The following is a 13,512-nucleotide window of genomic DNA, read 5'->3' as shown; positions in this document are numbered from 1 at the left end:
GCAGCAATAACTTGAAGTAATCCTTTTCTGTATGACTTTATCAGTCTCTCACATCGTTGTGGAGGAATTTTGGCCCGCTCTTCTTTACAACACTGCTTCAGTTCATTGAGGTTTGCGGGCATTTGTTTATGCACAGCTCTCTTAAGGTCCCGCCACAGCATTTCAATCGGGTTGAGGTCTGGACTTTGACTGGGCCATTGCAACACCTTGATTCTTTTCTTTTTCAGCCATTCTGTTGTAGATTTGCTGGTGTGCTTGGAATCATTGTCCTGTTGCATGGCCCAATTTCGGCCAAGCTTTAGCTGTCGGACAGATGGCTTCACATTTGACTCTAGAATACTTTGGTATACAGAGGAGGTCATGGTCGACTCAATGACTGCAAGGTGCCCAGGTCCTGTGGCTGCAAAACAAGCCCAAATCATCATCCCTCCACCACCGTGCTTGACAGTCAGTATGAGATGTTTGTGCTGATACGCTGTGTTTGGTTTTCGCCAGATGTGGCGCTGTGCATTATGGCCAAACATCTCCACTTTGGTCTCGTCTGTCCAAAGGACATTGTTCCAGAAGTCTTGTGATTTGTTCAGATGCAACTTTGCAAACCTAAGCCATGCTGCCATGTTCTTTTTAGAGAGAAGAGGCTTTCTCCTGGCAACCCTTCCAAACAAACCATACTTGTTCAGTCTTTTTCTAATTGTACTGGCATGAACTTTAACATTTAACATTCTGACTGAGGCCTGTAGAGTCTGAGATGTAACTCTTGGATGCTTTGCAATTTCTCTGAGCATTGCACGGTCTGCCCTTGGGGTGAATTTGCTGGGATGTCCACTCCTGGGAAGATTGGCAGCTGTCTTGAATGTTTTCCACTTGTGAATAATCTTCCTCACTGTAGAATGATGGACTTTAAATTGTTTGGAAATGGCCTTATAACCCTTCCCAGATTGATGGGCAGCAACAATTGCTTCTCTAAGATCATTGCTGATGTCTTTACTCTTTGGCATTGTGTTAACACACACCTGAATGCTCGAGACCAGCAAACTCCTGAGACTTCAGCTTTTAGAGGTGGTCACACTTGCTGATGATCAAGGGGATTTGATTAGCAGCACCTGGCTGCTACTTAGCCTCTTCATACCTATGGAAGCAGTAAGGGTGTACTTAGTTTTTCACACATGGCTTCTCCATTTTGGTTTTATTTCTGTAAAATAAATAATGACACGGTGTAATATGTCATGTGTTGTTGTTCATCTGAAGTTGTATTTACCTAATTTTAAGACCTGCTAAGGACCAGATGATTTTTATTACGTCCTGATACGTAAAACCATAGATCTCAAAGAGGGTGTACTTTCTTTTTCACATGACTGTATATCTCTAGATAGAAATGTTGGACTTGCTGTGAACATGCTTCCTGCTCATAGGGAAGAGGGTGGGGGACTCCTTCCCCTTCTCAGTTTGGCTGGCAGGACTTGTAGAGGTGACTTCCTCTCCCTTTGGTGGGCAAAAGAAAGACTCACAAAGTGTATGTCCTTTCTCCACCGAGTAAGCAGGCTGCTGTGTAGCTCTTCAAGCCCACAAGGCCTTCCTTTCTACAGAGGCGCTCCTCACAGCTCTTCCTACCCCTCTCCAATCGTTCTGACTAGTCAAGCAGGGTGGAGGCTTTCTGGCTCATGCCTGGCACTAAACACAAGGGCACCTCAGGGCCTTATGCCAGCCATGAGCCCAGAAAGTGCTGCAAAGAAGGGCACAGCCGCTGGGATCTCTCAAATGGGCTGTTGCACACTGCAGCGGGGGGGACTGCTTGGTTTGTACAGTGCTCAGCACAGCTTAAAAGCACTTAATAATGCATAGCAGCAGCAGTAGTAGTAGTAGTGAAATCCAAGCCTGCAATGAGTCAGTGTACAGTATCTGCCGGTATATTCTAAAACATACAGGGCCCTGTCTTTAGATCTGATTCCCTTTCCCATATCCTATTTGGTATTGACTCCCTTGTAAGTTGTCTCCATTTTAAGACCAACTATTAGACTTTCTGTTTGGGGACCAATTTTTTCTTCCTAACATGTCTAGTCTAAGACTTATATAAGAGGCCAGGTTCTTCCCATCCCAGTCCGGTATTTTGTTTTTGTTTTTTTTACTGCTTACTTCAGACGGGAATTTTGGCACTGAATGTGAAACCATTCAGGGTGCAATCCTAGGCATGTTTAGACAGAAAAAAGCTCTACAACTCCCAGCAATCCTCAGGCAGCATTTTTAGACAGAAAAAAGACCTACAACTCCCAGCATTCCCCAGACAGCATGGCTGGCTAGGGAATGCTGGGAACTGTAGGACTTCCTTTTGTCTAAACATGCATAGGATTGTGCCCTTGGTTGCACACAGCTAAAAAGAAAAAGAAGAGCACTGTGGGATCCTGTTCCATCCTTCCAACATGTCCCTTTAGCTGGGTAGGAACCCATTTCCTAAATAGGACTTATCTCCCTCTCTCTGCACTTATGTCTTGTTCCTTCTAATGTAAGAACCACTTTTGTGGCCAGTTCCAGCAATTACACTACCCCTGCCATTGCCAGTTTCTCAGATTTTGCCAGTTAAGTCTTAGGAATGTCTCTAACCGGTCCGAAACTTTATTTTATCCTGGCTGGACTGCTCTCTATCCCCATTCAGTGGTAGAGAGAAAACCTGTCCTGCCTCACAGCAATGCTTCCTTCTTTTTTTTTTTTTTTTACCTTTCTCCTCTTGACATGTGGCCACAGAGGCTGTGTTTCTGTAATGATTTCTGCTACTGAACAGTCTCTGGTAGCAAGCATCTGATTTCCACGTAGAAGGCTGCATACCCAGGCTCCCTGGGGAAAGGGTCTCCTGTAGCAGGCCTGGAAAAGTGCCTTGCCTAAGATCCTGGGAAGCCTCTGCCTATCAGAGTAGACCATGAGTGCAGAACCTCAGGCCCGGGGGCTAAATCCAGCCCTCTTAGGGTCCTAATCCAGACCTCCAGGGTTCCCCCAGAGGGCCCCGTCCATTTCCCTTGGCTTTTGAGCCACTTTTTCCCCCTTCTAAAAGATTCAAATTCCTCTCCTAAAGCTTAGTTACCGGCAGTAAGAGCTAAAACATGCTAGTATGTTTTGCCCCCCCCTCTTGCCTTCGCCCCCACTTCCTTTTGCCTTCGTCCAAACCCATCACTGGAATGTGGCCCCCAAAAGCTTCTCTGAAATGGCCTAGACAGTATTGAGTTAGATGGATCAAAGGTCTGACTCAGTATAAGGTGGCCAGATACATTCCTGTGAGCCAGGCTCCTTGAATCAGGGTTGGAATGGAGAAGGCAGCTGGTTGTTGTACACACTATCTGGAACATCTCCATTCCTTTCTCTCCATTTTTCTCTTCCTCCTACCCCCACCCCCCACCCCCCTGTACAGAAGCCTTGGCAGCACTGATAGTGAGGACAGCGAGGACTCGGAAGAGGGAGAAGGAGGCGAGGAGGAGGATCCTGGCGGGGGAGATGGAGATGCCAGCCATGTCAGCAATGGCTGTGGTGAACAAATGGAGGACGGGAGAACGTTAGAAGGTCAGGGCTTTCTGGGGTGCCTGGGTTGTGAGGGCGGGGGAAATGAAATGGAGGCTTGTCACAGTAGAATCCATCATAGCCAGACCAATTTTGGCGGGAGGCAGGGAGGGAGTAAAGTGAATAGCGCTACATCATTGCACAGTGAATGGGAAGGTTGTCAACCTGTTTGCAAAGCTGCAAGACGAGAGCCACCCAGGTGACCTCTACTTGGATCAGACCACCATACCTATGAGCCCTTCTGTTTCCCTGTATCAAATTTTTGAGTAGTGGAGATCAGCCTACCCCAAGTTGGTGGCTGGGATGATGGGAGCTGTGATTACCAGGATCACAATAAAACCCAGATCTTAAACCAGCTCTGGTTTAAGATCTGGATTTTGTTTCAGCCTGGTAACCATAGTTTCCCAGCTTGGACAGAATGGGAGATGATGGTTAATTAACCCAGGAGGTCTTCATTCCTGGCACGCCAGACTGGGAAGGGGCAGCGGGAGCAAGGACTGCACAGGTGCAAGGCTCCTGCATATCTCAGCTTAATAAGCTAAGATATCTGTGTCTTAAGCCTTTGTCTCTTATGGTTACAACCTATGAAGACGAACATGGAAGGGAGGTAGCAGCAGTGATGCCCTGTCACCCTAATATGGTACTGTGCTTAGCTGTCTTGCATAAACTTCCAGAGCCATAGAGCAATGATGTTGAACCTCAAGCCTGCAGGTCAAATTTGGCCAGCCTGAGCCCCCAATTTGGCTGTCCAGAGCTCCCCAGATGGCCACAACCTCTTCCCTTGGTTCCACTCACCCCTTTCCCCTGACAACCTCTCATTTGGTGGTTTCCTGGCTATTGCACAGTTTTTTTCCCATCTAAAAGGAAAATGCCTTTCCTAAGGCTTCATTACTGACAATAAAAGCTTTAAACTAAAATATGCTGATATTTTGGGGTATTTTGTCCCTGCTGTTTTTTCCTTCAGCCCCATCCAGCCCCTGAAAGCTTTTCCAAAATTGGTTTCAACCCTTAGGCTAAAAAAAGGTTGAACACCCCTGCCATAGAGCAATGGCTAAAATGACATATAATGACCCACCCTTTTCCTACCAGGGGGTGGCTTATAGCATTGGCTAGATCTGACCTCCTGTGCAAACCTGTTCTTCTCTAGATTCCAGCTGGGTGGACAGCCCTTCTAATCTTTCATCAGTATCTATGGTGCCCTCGCAGCCTTTGACAGCTGACACAGGAGCAGCAGTGTGGGACCGGCCCAATTCAGATGCCTCTCACCCCACCGCAGATGGGAATTGGGCCTCCTTTGCAGAGCCCCAGTCACAGCAAGAGAGGTGAGGCTGTGGAATGCTTCATCTGTTCAAGATGTCATGGATGTTCAAACCAGGAGAGTATTGGGGGGGGGGGGGCATGTTAGGGAGACTGAGCAGACGGGCCTTTGAATCTCATTGAAGAGGCCTGATGCTGAGGAAGACAGGTCTGGGGCAGCAAGGCAGGGGCTTCTATGGGCACGGTTCATCTTTTTCTTACTGTTCTATCTCTTTGCCTCTCCAGCCCCTCCAAAGTACTTGTGGGCCCTGCCTCCACTGCAGTCCTCCCTCAGGAAGTGGCACACAGCAATGTATCGCTCGCAGGAGGTGAGTAACATTCTGGATCCTCAGAGACAGTGTGCCTGTATCCAGAACACACCACTGGTTTCCCCATCGTCACTTCTGTCCATACTCCTCAGCACTTGCCAGTGTGCATAGCATGTAGTGGTCCCCTTGCTATGAAACGAGAACACTCAAGCAACGCATTTTCTGAATGCTCACCAAACATTTCTGTGACCTCAGCTGCCTGATCTGTGCCAGGTGATCTGTGCCTTCCTTTCTGTGGGGAAGACATTTTGTGTGCTTTCTTCTCATTTATGTAGATCAGGACTGCAGAACCAGAACGCAGGGGAGGGTTTTAATTTTGTCACACACACCCCACACACCCATTTGCCTTTCTCCAATCAGAGATAACAGTGAGGATTCTTCTATGGGGCAGGGCTTGTGACCAAGCGTTGCCATCTGGAGTAACCCATGGAGGCTCTGCAGGCCAAATGCTGGACCTCTGTGGATCGGATATTCCACATCCCTGCAGTAGATGATAGTCGGTTGGTCCTTTCTGTAAGGCATTAGGGACAAATAGGACCCGGCTGCTGACAGTTTTGCTTGTGACCTGAATAAAAGCCTTCAAGGTGGCTGCTTGAACTGGGGAGAAATTAGTGTGGTTCACTTTTTAATACAAAGCAACCTAATGTCAGGGATGAGTCTAAGTGCCTTGTGATGTCTGCCAGCTCCAATTCTGAATCAGAGTTGGAGCAGCTAGATCAGAGGCTGTGGGAGGAACTCTCCCCAGTGAGCCAAGACACTGGGAGAGATTCCTCCAAAGACCTTGATGAACAGATGGCCCATCTTGTTTTTAAACCACTCCAGTGTAACTTTGGCTGTGCGTTTAGGGACATTGTCCTGCTGGAAAGTGAACCTCTGCCCCAGTCCAGGTCCCTTGCAGACTGAGACAGGTTTTCCTATAGAACTGCCCTGTATTTGGTTCCATCCATCTTGCCCGCAATCCTGAGCAGTTTCCCAGTCCCAGGTGGGAGCTGGGGGGTTCTTGTTGTGAACCAACCAGAGAGCCTTGGCTGTTGGGCAGTATATAAATGTAATAAATAAATAAAGCTTCATGACAACAGAATGAGAAGCACATTTGGAGTATTATCCAGATTTTCATGGAATCAGCTTTGGTCTGTCAGGGACACATGAAGCAAGATAAGCCGAGTGCACCATACCCTTAAGATCCAGTTTTCAAGAGTCACACAGCACTTGAAAGGAACATACTTCCGGTTGGGAAGTGGGGTGGGGGGAGTGGAATTGAACAGCATCAGCCTGGTAGGAGCTGCTTAACCAATGAGAGAGGCTTGTTTCCCCACCCCTGTTCCAGGCTCCCCCCTGCTACTACATTATGGAGAGTAACTAATTCACAATTCCATTCCAGCAAACTGTCACAGAGTTAGAGCTCCCTTCCTTTTCCCCAATGTGCACACTTTTGCACGAAGAAGGCAAAATCCCCCATTCTCTAGCGCAACATCTAAAGGCTCCCTATGAGAGCACAGTGCCCCCCCCCATTCCACCCCATTCCAGCAAACTGTTGTGGAGTTGTAGCTTCCAACTGCCCTTTCTCTTTCCCTGAGCTTCCTGCTCGCTATGACAGGCTTCTCTGCTCCCTTGATCCTGAAATTGCGGTAGATTGCTACTGCTATTAAGCCTTTGTGTGCATAAGGGCTTATGCCCTTAAGCCCTTACTGCAAACATCACAGAGAAGCAAAGTTATGAGATATCAGAGAAGCGACTTCACACAAAATCACAGAAGCTAAGTAATGCAAATATCAGAGAAGTGCATAATCACAGACTAGTTACTCCCACTAGTGAAAAGGAAGTGCAGCATGATTCTGAAGTCTCAAAAGAGCGCTCCAGCACCTTGATGTGTTGGAAAGGCAGGCTAGTTATTCTAGTTACCTAGGTTACCGAGGACACGGCCAGATGGAAGACACCCCCCTATGAATGCCCCACTCATACTGAATTTAAAGTGGAGGGATGGGCACACAGCAGCTGAACCGCAGGGGAGCCGAATTAAAGGAAAACAATGAAGTAAACGTACTCTGCAAAAATGCAGCTTCCTCACAGGTAAACTCCAGGGTGGCTGCAGAGTGGCCACAACGTCATGTGTCTCTAAGGACTTTAAGCCACAGCAGCATTGAAGAAAACCTCCCATGTAGATGGGCTCCCTGCCAATGAAAAGCATCCCCACAACATGATGCTGCCGCCACCATGCTTCACCGTGGGGATGGTGTTCTCAGGGCAATGACCACTGTTGGCTTTGTGCCACGCATAGTGTTTTGCGGTAAGACCAAACAATTCAATTTTGGTCTCATCGGACCAGAGAACATCATCTTCATTATTATTTATTACATTTCTATACTGCCCCATAGCCAAAGCTCTCTGGGCAGTTTACAGAAGTTAAAACATTAAAATACAATATAAAAAATTTAAAAGCCATTTACGTAAAAGCACACAGACAGTATACACAAACAACATATGACTAAAAACAACTTTGAACCATCAGTCGTAACTAAAGACACATGCAGGACCGCTTAAAACTCATCATGTGCTGCCAAATGCCTGGGAAAGAAGATAGGTCTTAACCTGGTGCCGAAAAGATAACAATGTTGGCGCCAGGCAGACTGCATCAGTGAGCTTGTTCCACAGATGGGAGGCCACCACTGAGAAGGCCCTCTCCGTCAGAAGGAGAGGAGAAGGCTGCCTTCCGAGCTTCCCTTGGAGGAGGACCTTATATATTGAATGGGTAGGTAGAGTACAGGTAGGTTCATTTCAGGAGAGGTGTGCCATCAGGTACTGCGCTCCCAAGCCGTGTACATTTTTCCACATGTTTGCTGTGTCTTCCACATGCTTTTCGGCAAAATCCAAACAGGATTTCATATGGGTTTTTTCAGCAATGGCTTTCTTCTCGCCACTCTTCCATAAAGCCCAGCTTTGTGGAGCATCTGGGTGATAGTTGTCCATGGATGGTTTCTCCCATCTCAGCTGTGGATCTCTCCAGCTCCTTCAGAGTTAACGTTGGCCTCTTGGTTGCTGCTCTGACTAATGCCCTCCTTACCTGGTCACTGAGGTTTGGTGGATGGTCTTCTCTAGGCAGTCACGGTTGTGCCATATTCTTCCTGTTTTGTAATAATGGACTTAACAGTGTTCCAGGGGATGTTCATACTTTGGGATATTTTTAATAACCCAACCCTGATTGGTGCTTCTCCAGAACTTTATTCTGGACTTGTTTAGATAGCTCCTCGGTCTTCATGAAGCTGTTCGTTTAGATATGCTCTTCAACAGACTGGGGCCTTCCAGAAGCATGTGTATTTAATCTGAGATCATGTGACACTTGAATGGCACACAGGTGGACTCCATCTAATTATGTGACTTCTGAAGGCAGTTGGTTGCACCAGAAGTTATTTAGGAGCGTCACAGCAAAGGGCTTGAATACTTATGCAATCCAGACTTTTCAGTTTTTTATTCATAAATTGTTTTGTAAATATGTAGATTTTTCCCCCACTTCAACATGATGGACTATTTTGTGTAGATCAGTGATAAGAAATCCTAACTAAGTCCATTTTAATTCGAGGTTCTAACACAACAAAATGTGGAAAAGTCAAAGGGGGATGAATACTTATGCAAGGCATTGTAATTCTACCCCTTACACCACCTTGTGTGTGCTCTTCCTTTCTCTCCCCTCCTCTCATTTCCCCTGACTATCAGCCCAGTCAGAACTCACAGAGTTCCAGAGTGTCTTGTATATGGCCTTCTGTGCAGCTGTGGGAGTTTGATGCCATCTAATACTATAGGCTTCCTTTAAATGCCAAGGCTATGGGCCTTCCATATGTTACTGTATGTCTAGTCCATATGAATGGGAAAGGAAACTTGGAAAAAACCCTGCAAGCTGTTCTGCTTGAAGGCTCAGAAACGTACCAACTCTGTGGAGATGAAATTTATGGTAGTTAAATTCAGCTTTTCACCTCTATACCTGGCGTGCCCCCCCCCCCCATTTATCCACTTTGCATATCCATTTCTGATCTTTCTCCCTCTCCCCTTTCTGAAGTAACTTCTAGTGTTCAACAGGATTCTCCTACCCCAGATACAGGCCCCCCAGAAGGATGCGACCCACCAAATCCCTCCACCGTGACAACAGTAGCCAGGTAAGAGTATGAGGCAGCTGGCTGTTGGTTCCTCTGAAAGGTTGTTTTTGGATGGGTGCCCGTCTTCAAAGTGAATACGTACATGAATGTTGGCAAACCCCTCGAGTAATAGCCAGGTATACTGGAAAAGTTATGAAGTACGGGGGGGGGGATGCATGTAAACATATAAACATATATACATTTTATTTTTCTCTTGGCTGAGAACAAGCATAAATTTTTGTCAGCTTTCCCCAACTTGGTGCCCTCCAGATGTTTTGGACTGAAATTCCCAGGATTCCTGGCCATTGGCCATGCTGGCTGGGGCTGTTGGGAGTTGAAGTCCACAACATCTGGAGGGCACCAGGTTGGGAAGGCTGGCCCATGTTACCCGCTTTGACACTGATGCTCGCCACTGTCTCCATGGCAAGTGTGGCACTGCCTTCTAGTGGCCATGACAAGCAAGCAGCCTTCCTCCCAACTCTGAAGCTGCAGTCATGGGGGTGGGGGAAGAGAGGATTGTCCCAACAGCTCCAGGGCAGTCCCTGCTTCTTTCCAGCTCCAGGGTTGGGAGGAAGGCTGGGGTGTTTTGACAGCACCATGTGGCCAAGGCTTCCACGGTGCCTTCACTATGCAGGGCCAAAGCAGCAAGCCTCTCACCTTGCCTTTTCCTGCTCCAAAGGAAGAAAGTATGGCAAGGGGCTTGGCTGACACCCTGCTTAAGCTGGTACACTCCCCACCTCTGTTTCTCACAGGAAAATGGGGGGCTGATGGGGAGGGCTTCTTTGGCTGCTGTGGGGTCGAGGGGTTTGCCTCCATCAAGCTGGCAGGGGAGGGGAGAGGAAGGAATCTGGTGACAACAATTTGTGGTTTGGCTACTGAGATGAGCCAAAAATTATAGACCCTTTTGTATTACCATTCTGTGGAATTACTGAACAGATTGCTGCGAATAGGCTGCCTACTCTCTCCTTAAATGAATGTGCATCTATTGATGATACTTTTCCTGGAAAATGATGTTTACGGGAAAATAAAATATTTCTTTACATTTTATTTTATTCGTTTTTCTAAATTCTGTCCTGCCCTTCACCCACAAAAGTGGGTTTCAGGGTGGTGTACAAAGATAAGCGAGTACAACAATAAAATACAGTAACATGTCAATTCTTAAATGTGAGAGGGATAAAACTGCTCCTCAATGAGCTAAAATCATACTGCAGTTAAAAACCTATTAATATATTTGTACTGAACACTTTATACTTCCTATGCAAGAAAATAATATGTATTGCTGTTTAAAAACTGATTAAAATGCCCAGGCAAATAAAAAAGTCTTTCACCTGACACCTGAAAGAATGCAATGTTGGCACCTGGTGAATATCCCTCAGAAGGCAATTCCAGAGTTGTGGGAGCCACCACAGAAAGGACTCCCTCTTTTGTGGCTTCATAATGCATTTCTGTTATAGAAGGCATATGTTGAAGGGCCTCACCCAGTGATCTTAGTGCACTGATCTTATGTGACAAGTTGAGATTACATTTTCTGGACATGTTGTCCAACTGTCTTAAGACAGAGCTAGGGCAAAATGCAATTCACTGGCCTGTCTGATGTGGTGTGCCCTCTTTGCCTGCAGGGGGCATGTGCATTGTAGAAGGCCAGCTCCATTAATCACCTGTGCAGAGAGGCCCGTTGTCTGCACAGCTACATTTTGAAGGGTATTACTAAACTACTAGTCCAAACTCTGGCAGCCAGAAGGATATTTTATTCAATATTGAATATTTGTAGAGAGTCCATATCACTTGCTCTTTAGAAGCTCCACCAGCTGCCGATGTTTGTGTTTTGGACTATCAATCAAGAGTTTATTTCTATATGCCATAGGTTGTTACAAAAAGTTAAAACAGGGATAGGTCATCACCTTTACACTTGATGGCAATAGAATTTAAGAACTTTGTTCTAATTTTCTTAGGGAGCAATCCTATGGCCTCTAATCAGCGGCTAGTCAGCCATAGGATAGGTCGGTTCTCTGAGAACTGACCTCCATCCCCTCCCGCACTGCCTTGTAGGCAGCTCGGATTGGACCCGTGCTTGTAAGAGGAGCATGGATCAGCAAAAACAGGGCATTCCTGGGGCTGGGCCGGGGATGGCGGAAGTGCCGTTTCGAAGCTTCCTTTGCGTTGTCTGGCATCTGCCCCCCCGCTCCGACTTCCCACGGCTAGACAGCTGAAATCGGCTGTCTGTCTAGTCACAAATGCAGGGCAGCCAAAGCGCGAAGGGGACGATCCCCTCCGCACTGCTCCTGCCCTGCATTGGATAGGTGGTCTCCTCCGAGTTCAGAGGCGGCCGCCTATCCCTATAGGATTGAGCCCTTAGCTGCAATTGCAAACAAGGCCACCTGTTTAGTAACTAAGGGATCATTATCAGATAACCTTACTAGTATTTTCTCAGAGAATGTTCTACCAGACATTGTTTTTAACAGCGGAGCAATAAATTTCTTTCTTGAAGGTGAATACAGTTTGCAGAACAACATGTAATGGACAATGTTCTCTATTTGTAAGGCTCCACAAATATACAATCACTGTGTGATTGGCAGCTTAGCATACCTTCCATCTAAATAGGCAGAGGCCATTGTCTGAAAGTGTAGCTCAGTGAAGGCTTGCCTCAAAGGAGAAAATGTCAGAATCTGAAGGTAGGGGGATGGACGCCTGTCGTCTTTTTAAAAACCACAATACCATCTACTAAAACCTGAGGACTGGATAGTTGGCCTGTCCTGTCTTGCATCCATTAGATATATCTAGTCCTGGAGTTTTGTTTGAAACTCGCTCCTGAAAGAAGGGGTACACTGTCAAGGAATATTGGGCAAGTCTTTCGTTCATATCGTGGGACCAACCTCCTTTACTGTTTTGTTCTTGGAAATAGTTTTGCTATATATTGCTTGGGCATATCCAACAGTCTTAAAATATAAAAACCGGGCCTTATTTGCCCTTGCAGCAATAGAGGGTAAATCCACTTCAGTACGAGGTAGAACAGCTGGGGTGTTTGGGGGTAGAGCTAAGATATATCTTAGAAATTTATTTTGAATAACTTCCAATTCTTCAAGCCTTTCCTTACCCCATATTCCATACCATAAAGAAGCTGAGCTAACACTTTCCCTCTAAATATTTTAAGCGCTGGAGGTACCTTTCTCTTTAATGAAGGCCTGTTATTTTTTTTTTAATCTAATTGCTGTTAACGTCAGATTTGTGACTGTTCCATGAAAATGTTTCTGAAAAGTGGATCCCTAAATACTTAAAAGATGGGGCTGCATAAAGGAGGGGGTTTGCATAATAGGCTGGCTATCATGGGTCCATTTGTGTCGTCTTGGTCATTTGGCAAACACTACTATTTTAGGTTTGGAGTGATTAATTTTAAGATGTTCACTTTTACGGTATTCTCCAAACCTCCTCAGTAGCCTTCGCATCCCTATTTGGGTTGACAATAAAAGGACCATGTCATCTGCATACAAGAGAGTGAATATTTACGGTCCCATATAGACAGAGGGTAGAAGGGAGGGACTGTTAGAGCCTCCACTATATTGTTGATATAAACACTGAACAAAAAGGGTGCAAGTAAATAGTGGCTCTGCTCCAGCCAGCAGACCTGAATTTCCCAGATTTACCTAGCTGCCAGGTAAAGATAACCAATGAGAACTGTGGTACTGCCACATACTGCAACGTGAAAATAAAGAGCAGCATCATATAGCACCAATTGCCCTATCTCGTTCTCACACCACGATAAACCACCATGGGTTATTGTGTCATCTGTGAGTGGTTTTCCCCAGTTTAAGCCAAAATAAACCACCCTGATAAGCCCTGGTCTGCAGCAAGGTTTATTTAAACTACCATGGCTTTATCATGGTGTCTGGTACTTCACAGTGGCTTATAGAGTGGTTTAAAGATCCTTACGGAGTTGCTCAGCAGGAGCAGGCAAAACTTCTGCCGTGGCTCTGCTCCAGCCAGCAGACCTGTATTTCCCAGATTTACCTAGCTGCCAGGTAAAGATAACCAATGAGAACTGTGGTACTGCCACATACTGCAACGTGAAAATAAAGAGCAGCATCATATAGCACCAATTGCCCTATCTCCCAAAAGCGCTACTGTGATTTCATGCTACGTTGTTACTGCAACATAGTCTAACTTAAAAATAAGGAGCAGCAGAAAGCGCCAATTGCCTGAAGCCCAAAGTACGCAATTGT

The 13,512-nt window shown here is 46.2% G+C and overlaps 1 protein-coding gene across 9 annotated transcripts in view; it reads left to right on the top strand.

The window, feature by feature from the left end:
• PPP6R1 (protein phosphatase 6 regulatory subunit 1) overlaps nt 1-13,512 on the top strand; it is a 77,713-nt gene that overhangs the window by 53,002 nt on the left and 11,199 nt on the right. For 7 of the 9 annotated variants that reach the window (XM_084805516.1, XM_084805521.1, XM_084805519.1 and 4 more), the window contains 4 exons: nt 3,398-3,546; nt 4,691-4,865; nt 5,086-5,168; nt 9,220-9,316. In XM_084805516.1, coding sequence (XP_084661642.1) covers nt 3,398-3,546; nt 4,691-4,865; nt 5,086-5,168; nt 9,220-9,316 — 504 coding nt within the window. The remainder of the gene's footprint in view (nt 1-3,397; nt 3,547-4,690; nt 4,866-5,085; nt 5,169-9,219; nt 9,317-13,512) is intronic. The other 2 variants (XM_084805520.1, XM_084805514.1) reach the window with 1 other exon arrangement.

This window comes from Heloderma suspectum, chromosome 6 (assembly GCF_057233095.1).
Source record: "Heloderma suspectum isolate Gila_16-S chromosome 6, 16-S_ref, whole genome shotgun sequence".
Classification (NCBI taxonomy): domain Eukaryota; kingdom Metazoa; phylum Chordata; class Lepidosauria; order Squamata; family Helodermatidae; genus Heloderma; species Heloderma suspectum.
This window is presented reverse-complemented; position numbering and strand designations above follow the sequence as displayed.